At 36.9% G+C, this 13,433-nt stretch overlaps 1 protein-coding gene across 42 annotated transcripts; it reads right to left on the reverse strand.

Moving 5' to 3' along the window:
* Positions 1 to 291: 291 nt before the first annotated feature.
* LOC110915443 (40S ribosomal protein S2-2) lies at positions 292 to 8,609 on the reverse strand. Of its 42 annotated transcripts, none has more exons than XR_004883437.1 (12): positions 8,048 to 8,564; positions 7,426 to 7,495; positions 7,252 to 7,337; positions 6,991 to 7,131; positions 6,382 to 6,906; positions 3,206 to 3,239; positions 3,034 to 3,085; positions 2,747 to 2,826; positions 2,521 to 2,598; positions 2,317 to 2,426; positions 2,053 to 2,098; positions 292 to 1,120 (listed from the first exon to the last, which is right to left on the reverse strand). XR_004883437.1 is itself a non-coding variant. In XM_035985096.1 (5 exons), the coding sequence occupies exons 1-5, from the start codon at positions 8,453 to 8,455 to the stop codon at positions 6,825 to 6,827; spliced, it is 735 nt and encodes a 244-aa protein (XP_035840989.1). In that variant the 5' UTR covers positions 8,456 to 8,609; the 3' UTR covers positions 6,569 to 6,824. The 42 variants fall into 42 exon arrangements, 2 of the variants coding, with proteins under 2 accessions (XP_035840989.1, XP_022015825.1); XR_004883454.1 differs by lacking the exon at positions 7,426 to 7,495 and having other exon boundaries at positions 802 to 1,120; positions 2,326 to 2,426; positions 6,382 to 6,547; positions 6,711 to 6,906; positions 8,048 to 8,607; XR_004883447.1 differs by lacking the exon at positions 7,426 to 7,495 and having other exon boundaries at positions 802 to 1,120; positions 2,326 to 2,426; positions 6,382 to 6,619; positions 6,711 to 6,906; positions 8,048 to 8,607.
* Positions 8,610 to 13,433: the final 4,824 nt, after the last annotated feature.

Below are 13,433 nucleotides of genomic sequence, written 5' to 3' on the forward strand. Positions count from 1 at the left end.
ACTAACAGCGTAACAAACAAAGATATCTGTATTGAGGGTGTTTAGTATTGTTTCTCTTTTTCTTCTTTTCTCCTTTTCCATCTTTTTTGAAAAAGTCACAACCCTCTAACTTTTCATTTTCTTCTTTTCAAACACAAATTAACTTTTAAGAAGTCTAAAAGTTAAAAGGAGCTCAAAATAAGCAATCTCAAACATCCACATTAAGTGGACACAAATCTAAACAACATTACAAACAAAAGCACAATTCTTTAGTTTATAATTCTTTAAAAGGAACCGAACGTGAATAGTGTACAACCACAAAACAATATAAATATAAAAGGAAACGAACGTGAATAGTGTACAACCACAAAAAAATATAAAATAAAACTGATAGAATGGTAAAACATGAAATGGTGTCATTTTAATGAAAAAGTAAACGATAAGCAACATTGGGGGAAGGTGTAATAACATTCACACATGGTTGGTTTTTTTCAGCTTTTATATCGTCCTCTTTAAGCTCAAAAGTGGCCTCTTTTCGACCTGTTGACGTTTTTATATGACAACAATCCAACCAATTAAAACACTTTAACATAACCACAAACAAATAAATTTAGAAAGTAAAGAGGATAAATGTTAAGTAATACATAAAATATTTAAGTTGGATGAAAATATTAGCGGTAGCCAAGAATTTCTCAAAGGGAAAAGTAGCAAGTATGAAAGAGTCAGTATGGCGGTTTGTCATCACTCATATTTTCAGTTTTCAAAAAATGCGCTAAATCCATCTAAAGATCTGGGAGTTTCTCGAGAAGATTAGCAGGTTAGTAGTCTGAAAATAAATGTCATATATAATGAAAAAAATAAAAATAAAAAGCATTACCAAGTTAAACATTACACTCTTTTTTGCTCTGATGCAAAAATGGCTAAGATGCATTTGAAATGAAATTATATTATATCACCATTCAAAGCATGATGTGCAGATGCAGCAGCAGAAGCATCCGACATAAAGAGGGTGGTGGCATAAGGCAAGAGAATGGCCAAATTCTACACTAACCATAACTTATTGTCAATGTTCTTCTCATTCTTGTCAGAGCACTTAGCACTTATTGACGCTCTGACCGGGCTGCCTGCATAACAAACATATCTGCAAACACATCCACAACTGTAAGTTCCCAAAATGTCATAAAAGGTCAATAATCCCATATTAAAGAAAGAGTAGATCAGGAGGAAGAGGCAAGTTGAGAAGGAATAAAGGAGGAAGGTGGGTTACTACAGATGTGATTATGGTCAAGATGTAGGGATGACAAAAATACCCGAGCCTGACGGGTATTGGGCCGGGTATGAGATTAGTTTTTAAAATTTTCACGGGTATGGGTCGGGTATGGGATTAGGTGATACCCGACCCGATTACCCGTAACCACATACCCGTTTACCCGAACTATATACCCGATCACATACCCGGTTTCTTTTAATATATATTTCTATTTTTCATTAACCCTTGTCTATTAGGGATTTATTTTAATATGTTTATAATGTGAAAAAAATAAATTTTCTTCTAGTATATATGCATTTGATAATAGTATTTATATTTTGTATGTTGTGAAGTATATACATGTAAGTGTATAAGTATTATAAAGTTATTATTAATTTATGATAAAACTTATATATATGTAATGTACCATTTTAATTCATAATAGCTGTTGTATAAATAAAATAATATGAAATTACGACAGTAAAAGAAATGTATTTAGAAATTCCAACGTATATCTTTTAACAAACTAATAGGTATACCCGATACCCGACGGGTAATTACCCGACAAATACCCGATGGGTATTGGGTCGGGTATGAGACGCGATTTTATTAGCGGGTATGGGTATGGGATTACCAATACCCGACCCGGACCCGACCCATTACCATCCCTATCAAGATGGGAATGAATGAACCAAGCCTGAGTTCTGTGTTACCATATAATATTATACAATGAAATATTGAAAACACATAAAAGTAGTCTTCTAGACAATATTGAAAACACATAAAAGTAATCCTCTAAACAATATACTTGATAGACAGCTAACCTTTAGTACTTTTGCAAGTGAAGTCATGCCTAGTTGATCCATCCAACTGCCCATCAACATAAAAAAGGAGAGTATAAGAAATAAGGCGAAGGAAATGAATGCTTTACTATTACGTGGTGAAAAAGAAAACAGCCACTTATGTCTCAATGTGTGTCCATTAAAGGGAACCCCAACAGACATATGACCATTTCATCTCTCAAACGAATGAATGAAACATCATATATTACTCCAACATCATATGAAAGCACAAACATTATAACTTACAAAACTCACTCAAGTTGAATATTTGTTACAATGACCCTGAAATGTTTTGCAATAGCATAACAAATTCTGAAGCAATAGCATAACAAATTCTGAAGAAAAGCCCTGAGTAACTGCAAATCCATGTACCATTATAATTATATATGATATCAAAACAATTAGGATAAAATATTGGCCTAATCCAAGAGTATAAGTGTTTGGACTCACCAGTGCATTTGCCCATTGGCACAATAACATCCAAACCACCAGCTACCGCATGCACAAGGCCGTATGCCAGCTTTCCACCTGTTTAAATGCAATTCTTAGTAAAAAAATACATCAGCAAGAATGCAATATGACTGCAATTGAGTTCATATACAATTATGCAGTAACAGATTGACCAATTGGTATCAAAAAAGATATCTGAAGACAAAATATTAAATGAAAATGTGACCTTAAAGGAACGACGGAGGATGAACTGGGCAGTCATCCCCTTGAAAGTAATCCGAAATGTATTCAAATGCATAAAACCTTCTATAATTTATAAAAAAAAGTTAACATTATAGCTGTAATTAAAATAATGCAATCTTGTACATCTATGATCATACCCAACTGCTAATTATTTATAAAATTCATAAAAAAGGAGAAACTTTTTTTGCGGAATTGGCCTGATCCAACCTGTTTTGACTCATACAACAGAAAAAAGAAGTGATTTGAGCTGAACCAACTATGGTAAGTTACCCAAGAGGGATCGAACTCGAGATGTGGGTGAGTTCCGTAGAGGGGTGTACCGCTGAGCCGTTCAAAAAAAATAAAAAATAAATAAATAAATAAATAACAGGTGAATACATTCACAAATACAAAATAATTATACATCTGAATGTGGTGAAAAGACATAATAGTATCAACTTACCAGCGGGAGAACTCTTACATTGCACCTTTGTAGCCTGTTTAATTTCCAAGAACAAAATTAGAAGGACCTTACATTGAATTTTACTTAGGCATTTCATCAAACAGGTTGTATTGGTAAACCAAAATCAAAATACTCCAAAAGTCCAAGTTCAGGATCCCCCTGCTCATCATTTCTCCTCAAACCCTATAACCAACCTATCAATAATCTCATTTTCAGCTAGATTTCAAAATATTTAAAGAAGAAGTCCAATTTCAGTTCTATGAGAGAGTTTTTTTAAGTTTACTTTTTCGTTAAGAAGCAGAGTTCTCTTACCTCTTAAACCATTCATACCACCACCATAGAATCTATCCATCACAGAGAGATTAGATTCTATATTTAAGTCGTCGTGATGATAAACCAAATAAAAATTGACAAAGCCATAATCGAAAAAATTGAAGAGAGAGTTCGACTGTTACTTGGTCATGTGAAACATAACAAATCAAATTGCAGGAGTCGTCGAAGCGAGGGCAGTGGTTGTTCGATTAGGGTTCGATTGTTGCGTTGCAACTATCAGAATTGCACTGATCTTTGTTTTTGGAAGTGCTTATGTCATCGCTAGAGAGAGAGAGAGAGGAGAGAAGAAGAAGAAGAAGAAGGGGTTCCAGGGTTTGTAAGTCTGTGCGTAACAACAACGGTGGAATATGGGGAGCGGGGTTGTTACTAGTTTCAGGCGAAGTAGTAGGGGAGTGGGGAGTTTCTAGAGAAACCAATGAAACTTATCAATAGGGGAAGGATGAAGACGTGGGTTGAAGATGTAGATGTGGGTTGAAGGTAGAAGAAACTGTTGTGAACTGCCACAATAGCAGTTAAAAAATGAGTTTAAATGGTTGAGATTTCATCTTAGCATGATCCAATGGTGGATATTTATTTTGATGGTGGTTAGACTTAATGGGAACCATAGATATATATAATTCTACCGTAGGTCTCAAATGAGACTCGAACCTTTTTTTTTAAAAGAAAATTTCATTAAGCACAACTCCAAGCCCGAAAACCGAGCGGGGAAACCAAAAATTACATCAAAGAAAAATTACACCAATCCAACCATGAGATATGATTGTTTCTAGATCTATGCCTGAACCATAAAAAACTCATACACCTTTGCCACTAAACTACTTTTCTTAACGGTAAATTTGGATCACTGACGGACCACTGGAGTATCATCGTGTCACCAACAGAACGACCCGATCATATCTATCTCCACTATGCTATAATACCTATACACAAATTCAGGAGGAAACCCAATAAATCTGGAAAAAACTCTATTGTGGGAATCGAACCGGGAACCTGATGGTCCTAAACCTTATATCACCCTTAAGATGTCACTAAGCTATAATGTCATGGACGCCACTAAACTACTAGTGGTTGTATGAATATAAGTATATAACATTAAATTTATTTAAGAAAAAAAACCATAATTCACTTTTAGTTTGTTTGCCAACTAGTTGATGCCTCGCCTGCGTTGCGGGACGATGGCCGAATAATTCTCAACCAATTAAAAAACAATACTATATTTTATTTTGAACTGGAGGCAAAATCATAATTTTAAACCGATGATAAACTCGTAATTTTGAACAGGGGAAAACCATATTTTTATTTTGAACTGGGGGCGAAAACGTATTTTTGAAATGAGGGTAAAATCATAATTTTGAGCGGGGGCAAAAGCATATGTTTATTTTTAAGGGGGGGGGGGGGACGTAATTTTAAATTGGAGGCGGAAAACGTCATTTTAAAATGGTGCAAAATAATAAAATGGTGTAAAATCGTAACTTTTAGCTAGGGAAAAACATATTTTTTATTTTGAACTGGGGCAAAATCGTAATTTTGGCTGAGGGTCAAATCGTATTTTTTCTATCGAGGGCAAAATCGTAATTTTGAGCTGGGGCAAAAGGGTAAATATATATTTAACTAGGGGCAAAAACGTAATTTTGAACGGACGGCAAAATCATAATTTTAAAGCGGAATAAAATCATAAATTAATTGGGCCAATAGGGAAGTGCCAGGCAGGTGTCTTGTACTATTCCCCTTGTCGCCCCTTTCCTCCAATCAAATCAATGGGAGGCACTATTCCCGCCGACCTTTGTATTTGTTGTATTTAGGTAAGAAATATTGGATTTTAATAGTCCTAACTATTAGCCGTTAGCCGGCAACGGTCCCAACTTAAAAAATAACCAGTAGTGGTCCCACCTTTTTGTATATTGTAAACCAATGGACCTTTACTAAACCGAAAATGATAAGGGGACAAAAAGAAATTAATGTTTTTTTTAGTAAAAGTCCATTAATTTACAATATGTGAAAAAGTGGGACCACCACTGGTTATTTTTGAAGTTGGGACTGTTACCGGCCAACAGCTAATAGTTTGGATTATTAAAATCCATTATCCACTATGGCGTATGGGGCGGGGGTTGGGTACAAACGCCCAAGTCACCACCCCGGGTGGGCTTGGGTTTCAGCGTGACCCTTTTGGTGTGGGATTCAGCCCGGGCGTTGGGCGGGGCTACCCACATGACATGGCGGAACCTCATTGGCCAAGAGCAATAGCCATGGCGGAACCTCATTATGATGTGGCTTGGCCACGCCACCCAGCCACGCCCCATCATACCCCTTTGAAATTGGCTTTTGGTCTTAAGTGCCCTATACTTCACGTGTCGCACCATGCTCCCAACCCACGCCTCACAATAGGCCACGGTTTAATAGGTGTGTTGTCTTTATACATCATCCATCCCCAAAGTTTAATGTTGAAACAATAGTTTTCTATAGATGTAACTAGAAAAGTGAGCCGCGCGCGTTGCGCCGCGGCCAACGAAATTGATGTGCAGTCAATTAGATATAAAGACCTTATCATGCTTCTTTCGTCACATAAATCCGAGTAACAAGTATAACTACAATGTTATATTTATATTAATAATTGTGTAATAGCACAAAACCATGCATGAAACATGTGGTACCTTAGTTTATAATTTACAATATTTTTGGAGCAAAATATTTAAGTTTATAAATATACACTTTGTATGACTTTTACATCGTACTCATGCAGCGGTGGCAATTTGACATGTTTCACAAACAAAGTATAAACTTGTTAGCCTACCAAGTGTAATAAGCACCGTTATAATAATTTGGTTATGAAGGAGAAGACTTACCCCTTGTCTTGGAGTTCTATTTTCAGCAACTTTTTGTCAGCTCCAGTTATTACAGTTGATATCTTCTCCACTTTGCTACTACCTTTTGGAACCGACAGACCGACAGAACACTTACTTTCTCTTGTCACGTTTCAAAACAGACCAGGGAGCTCTTTTCCACATGATACTTAATTTTAAATACATGTAAAAAGTTTAATAGCTGCCCCTCTTTCAAAAGGATTAAAAACAAATCATTCATCTGATTGGGTGATTACTTCATTGCATTAGTATAGCATATTCAAACATGTGTAACTAATAATTAGGACCATAACAGTATAAAATAGCCATACTCAAGTGAAGCTGTTGAGAATGATATGAAATTAGCCTGTCGTGCGTTGCGTCGGAGGGACAAAGCGTTCGCTAAGTTGGTTGTCTCCGCGTGTTGTGGCGTGAGACCTATTGCTTTATGTCTTTGAAATGTTGCAACCACCACTAATGAACATGATCCTCAACATACAAACACCACCTCGAAAACTGATCACATACCTAAATACACCAAAAGAAACCAACTCGTATAAACATTCATAAACACGTAGGCAATCAAATCTGATTAAAAAATTTAAAACTCACACTTTTATTGCAGCATGAGAACCAATATTCACAATAGCCCCTTTGTCGGAGAATTGCAGAACGAATGGAGAAGCCGTGCCCGTAGCCGGTTGCCACCGCGTCTCTGTCACCGCCGTCGCACGGACACGGTTGCAATACACGCTATAGATAATTCAGATTTATGCTCGAGTTAACTAATATTCAATCCACAAAAACCAAATAACCAAATCTTTATATAAACAATTATTACAAATACACATTATAAAGCCCACCAAATTTCACCTGTCCAGTTGTGTCCCAGCAGTAAAAGCGAATCTTTCCACAATTGGTGAAGAAACCCAAGAGGTGAACCTCAACACCATTGGTTACTAAAGGCAACAAAATAAAACTTGTTTTCAATATCCAAGTTAAATAACAAAGACAATGAAAAGATAATGAACAATAAGGAATACCCACCAATAAGATATCTTTTTCGATTCATTAGCGAATCGTACATGTATTCACTGCGTGTGATTGATCTGGTATACTACATATTATAAAAGCTTATGTCAAACAGGAATACTCAATTCACATTCTTATGTAGAGCTCTAGATTATAATTGCTAACATATTCCTCCAATATATCAATAAGCAAACTGTTTCTAGAAGCCAATTGCGGTTGTAAATGATTCCATCTTATGCGAACCACCGTCGGAAGCTCTACACTCATCACCATTTCTGGTTGAGTTGTCGGTGTACGGAGTACAACGTCACCGGAGATGGCAGATATTTAAAGTCTAACCTATTAATGCCTCAAACCCAAATGGGTACATACATCAAGTATCAACTTACATGATAAATTGTATAGATATGAAATGATTTTGCATTTTCTCTTTCACAAAAATGTACCACTGTTGTATACAAACAATACAAAGTAATCAAACTCATAAACAATGATATATGACTAAAACTATGTTCCATTTTAATGCAATCATCTATAAGCAATTCTTCTAAAAAGCAACATGTATTAGATATATCAGCAACAACTAAACCAAATTACCCTATAAAAACATACATGAAATTCAAACATAACAACAAACCTTCACAAAGTTCCCGAGAGTCTTAGCAGATCCCCTCGATGACGTAAACACATCAGCAATCCCAGCAAACTGCAACACCTTCTTGGGCACTCTGGCAGCCACAATCCTGGCCCCACAAGGCGCAGAAACCAACCTAACCGTAACCGACCCACATTTTCCCGTCACCTTAGTCAGCACCGTATGGACGTTCCCAATTTTATTCCCCCAATACCCTCTCCTCACCGGAACGACCGACAACTTCGCCAGAATAATCGCACCCCTAATAGCAATCGCAACCTCCTTCAAACACTTCACCCCCAAACCCACGTGCCCGTTACCATCACCCACCACCACAAACGCCTTGAACCGGGTTCGTTGACCGGCCCAGGTTTGTTTCCGAAGTACAACTCCACAACTCACCACCGCCATGGCAGTCGTTTATGCGTCGGAAGTGAGAGGCGCTGTCGTGCGCAGCCGGGTTCACCACCAGAAACGGTGGTCCTTCCACCGTATCTCTCTTCTCTTCTCTCCCTCTCTAAAACTTCTGGAAGTCTATCTTTCTATTATTTGTGTTTGTGACGTGTGTGGCTGGCATGGAGCAAAGCCCAATTATTAGTGAGATAACAATTGGTACAACATTTGAAGCACAATTTACAACCATTAAAAGCATACGAAACCAACAATGCATGAGGTACAACCACTAATTGCATAAGTATGTTGTAAATTAGAGTTATATATAATGATTACAAGGTGTTACGAGCATTTCTCTATATTTTATAAATTTAATTTCATTTACAGCTATTATTTTTTAATGCCCCCCTATAACCATAAAAACACAAAAATAAATAAGCTTCGTCTCTTTACATCTAGTTCAACCCGTAACACTACTAGAAAGCTGATTTTTAGCAATGAAACAATTAGTGAATAGTGACAGATAGTTCAAAACCAGTATTGCTTTTTTTACTTTACTCACATCTTTATCTTTCCCAGGGCTTTCACCGGTCGTTACTACCTTCACCGATGAATCATCAACAATGTCGTTCGTCGTTGAGGTTCATCTGATATTGGATAACTCTTTATTGGCAAGTAGATGAATTGTGTGAAATAAAATAAAAAAATAGTAATAAACCCAATGCACAAAAATGGTCACAAACTTTCCCTTATATATAGAGAATGTTATAAACTTTAAAAGACAATTTCTATTCAATAAAGTTGGGTGGATGACATTATAAGCAAACAACCCCAGTTTATATTTTGAAATTCTGAAGCAAAAAGAATCAACTTTGGTCCAAGAAAGTTGTACACTTTATGAGACTAGTGGTCCTCTTACAAACTTCTTAAATGAGATTGAGTCAACTGAAGAATGTGTAATAAACAGTTTGACAAATTAAGATGGTTAAACTTTTTTGAACTTTGGGCAGCACTTGTGGTCCAAACCAAACCAGATTCTTGATTCTCAATTAATACCCTAATTAACCATTGCTTTTTAAGGGTGTCCGGGGCACCTTATGTGACCCCTTTAGGTGACTCCATTCACCTATTAGGTGAGCATTGCCAACACTTAGGTGAGTTAGAGAGAGAGTAGAGAGAGAGGGTGAAATAGGTGGGGAGTTGCCGAGAGAGGGGAGGAGAGAGGGAGGAGAGAGGGAGATCTTGACCAATCAATGCTTTTCTTCTTCTTTTTTTTTTTTTTTTTTTTAAAAAAAAACAATTCACCTAAGAGGGGAGTGCCGCCATCAAAAAGGGGTATTAGGGGAGTGTTAGAGGGGAGTTGACGTGGCATTTTATGGTTGGTTATGTGTAAGAGGGGGGACTCACCTAAGAGGTGAGCACCCCTTACACCCTAAGGAATCATGAGGTCCACACTATACCCTAGCTATAACCCATTTGAAACCAACCTTTTATATCACCTCTAGCCATACTTCTTCATGTACAACTATTAAATAGATGAAATTAAGTGATAGATCTGAATCTGTGATATTGTATCTTTGTATGTCGAAAGTTGGAAGCACACACAACGAGGTAACACACGTTTAGGAGAGGGTGTGGCGACGTTGGAACATCGTGTTTGGTTAAAGGTTGACTTAACCAAAACCCGTTTATATAAATCGGACGAATGTTTATGACTTGTAGAAGATGTGCACAACTCTTTCATAAGAATGTCTCAAGTAAGGATAAAAGAGTTTGTCACACCCAGACTTCTAGTTGGTGTGTAACATTTATTCCATTAATTACAATTTTCACAAAAATGGCATCAAGTTTGCACTTTAATTGCTCTATGTTTGTAGCTTGCCACTGTCTATACAGTAACTTTTGTGGGTCTTTGTAAATATGAGAGAGAGAGAGAGAGAGAGAGAGATATGGAACGCAAATCTTGATGATACTGAATGAAGAGATACGGAACTCGGGAAGTTAAACCTAAACATCAAGAGATGATGAGTAAATAAGTGTAACCATCGGTCTGATATATTGATTTTTTTTAATTGTATACTTATACATTCTTCATTTTGTTTTAATATGACAGTAAAGGGGTATGGTTCTAAATCCTGCGTAAACATGTACTCAGTGACGGACCCAGAAATTATTTGCTGGGGGTGCGAATGAGGTGTTCAACCATATTTTCAAGGGGTGCGGTCGGGTTTTTTTGCCTAAAATATACACTAATTTTTTTTTCAAAGGGTGCGGCCGCCCACCCTGGCCAAAGGGTAGGTCCGCCCCTGCATGCACTAGCCATGTGCGCAAAGGACCATACCCAGACCTAACTAGAGCTCCTGCGCGGACCTCAACTGTGCACACCCAACTACGACAAGTATAGATAGTACAAAAGGCAGGAGACTGCAGCCAATTAGCGTGCGTAAGCTCTGTCCATACAATTCTCATGATGATCAATCATGCAGGAGACAATAAGTACAAAAGGACAATGACGTGTAGCCAATCGACGTGCGCCATTCACTGCTAGGGCTGGAAATTCTGACACGAACACGATAACACGACACGAACCTATACGAAGTTATCATGTTTTGTGTTTGACTTTAACATGTTTCGTGTCTAAAATAGGTCGACACGATAACACCTTAAAAGGTTTCGTGTCTAAACAGGTTAAAACCCGTTAACCTGTTACGATCCGTTAAGTACATGTTAATAATTAAAAATTTAAAAATATTATATGTGGGTATGGACATGGGGTCATCAATCGTGGTACATGAGATGAATTATACACAAACACACGCGGTTCGTTTTCCACAATCCAATTCCTAATTTTTAAATCTCTCTCACAAACACCACCATTCCCTATCCGCTTCACAGCTTCCCAATTCGACCGTGTTCGTGTCTTAAACAGGTTGTGTTCATGTCTTAACAGGTCGTGTTCGTGTCTTAAACAGGTCGTATGATACGTTGGTCATTTTTTCGTGTCTTAACAGGTCGTTTCGTGTAACCTGTTTATTAACAGGTTCGTGATGTGTTTCAAAATCTGACATGATAAGATTTCGTGTCGTGTTCCTGTTTACATGTTTCGGGTTTGTGTCTTATCGTGTTCGTGTCTTAACAGATCGGGTTAACCCGTTATGCAAGCCCTATTCACTGCCCCATAATCTCCACTCACAGCTGATGCACAACTGATGACATACTCGACAACAAGTACACTCGGCAGGCCATGTGGCACCAACCACCGTGCGCCAATGTCCCTTTACCTCTGCAAACACTACCGGTCGTGTCAGAGGGGACAAGGCGGATATTCCTTGTTGGCGACGTCCAGCCCAGGCCCATCAGTCCACTCTCTTCGACTATAAATACCAACCTTCAACCACAGATTTAATCTCACAATTAACACACTTGTTTTAGTTCTTAAAGCGATACTTATTCTCACGTCGGATGGTGGTTACGAGGTGAGCTCCCATCTTCCCCTCCTCGTAACGAGCTTACGATGTTGATTGTTTTGCAAATCGTTTTCAAGACATCATCAATCATCGATTAGAAGAGATTGTAGATTAACCCCCTTGTAGAGACTAACTCTTTGGTTCTAACCCCGCGCGAATTAGAACCGGTGTTTCTTCATTACCTGAACCGCGCCAGTTCCCTCAAATGGGCAACAGTTTCCAGCTCACGCGTGCCTGTCTCAGCTTCCTACCCATGCGGATTAAAACGAGTGTTTCTTTCTTTTTTTGAAAGAGGATCTCCTTGTAAGGTACTTGCGTAGCTGTGTGTGCGCATTTATTATATACTTGTTGATCATCAGAAAATCATTTATTTCTTTTATAAAACAAATAAAGATAATCGTTTTATAAGAAATTAATATTAGAGCACAATACCATTTGAATAAAAATCACAAGAATATATATACAATACATAAGGAGTCAAGGGGCGGAACCATATACTCGGCAACAGGATCACCTGACACCATTCAAATTTGCGTATTATATGTACCGTATAATAGAAAAACTACGAGCGACACAATTGCTTTTTAATGAGCGTCACCAGTTGATTTTTTTAGGAGTGACATCGTTGTTTTTTCTAACATTTTACATAATTTTCTAACATTTTACATAATAAAAAAATTTGTAGTTTAATATTTAAGCTTAGTTAGTTAATTTTTAAATAGTAAACTTTAAATCATTAAAAGGCCCATGTTTCTCTAATTTTTATACCCCATATTTAATTCAATCATTAAACCTAAATTAACCCAATTGACACATTAGCCGATATCCAATTAGTTAATTCAATTGTTAGACCTAAATGAATCCATTTAGTTAATTTAGTTCTAACTATTTTAACCCAAATAAGTTTGTATTTTTATTTTGTGTTATTTTTAATGTCATTATACTTTTATGATGATACTTGTTTTTATTTGTAATTTTACATGACAAGATCTAAAACTTTGATTACGGGTTATTATAAACTCGTGTTTCGATAAAAAATGACACCATGGAAAACACTTCTGGCTTCCGCTACTAATTAAGAAAATAATAGGATTCAAACTAGAAAAGTCTAGTTGTAAGAAAAATCTAGCTGTAAGAAGCAATTAGAAACAATAATAATAACACCATATTTAGTTGAAGCCACGAGATAAACACGAGTCTTATATTTGCGTTTGTTTCTCATGGTGGAACAACCTTAGTAGAAATTGTAAGAAAGTGAACGGATAGATGTTTGTTAAATAGCAAGATGAGACAATCTATCATGGTTTTGTGAAATATTTAGACTCAACACATTTTCTTCTAATGCATGGTTATCTAATGTAATTAAACAACATTTAATATACAATTAGACTATTGAGTAACGGTTTGAATAACATATATCTTTACTAAAGGCAACAATTACAGTAGCTCACAATAGGTTAATGGGACTAAACTGGAGTGTGTTACATTGCGCTCATGAATTTCCTACCACTGCTGCCACTCATGTCTTG

The sequence above is a fragment of the Helianthus annuus genome, chromosome 16 (assembly GCF_002127325.2).
Source record: "Helianthus annuus cultivar XRQ/B chromosome 16, HanXRQr2.0-SUNRISE, whole genome shotgun sequence".
Lineage (NCBI taxonomy): Eukaryota > Viridiplantae > Streptophyta > Magnoliopsida > Asterales > Asteraceae > Helianthus > Helianthus annuus.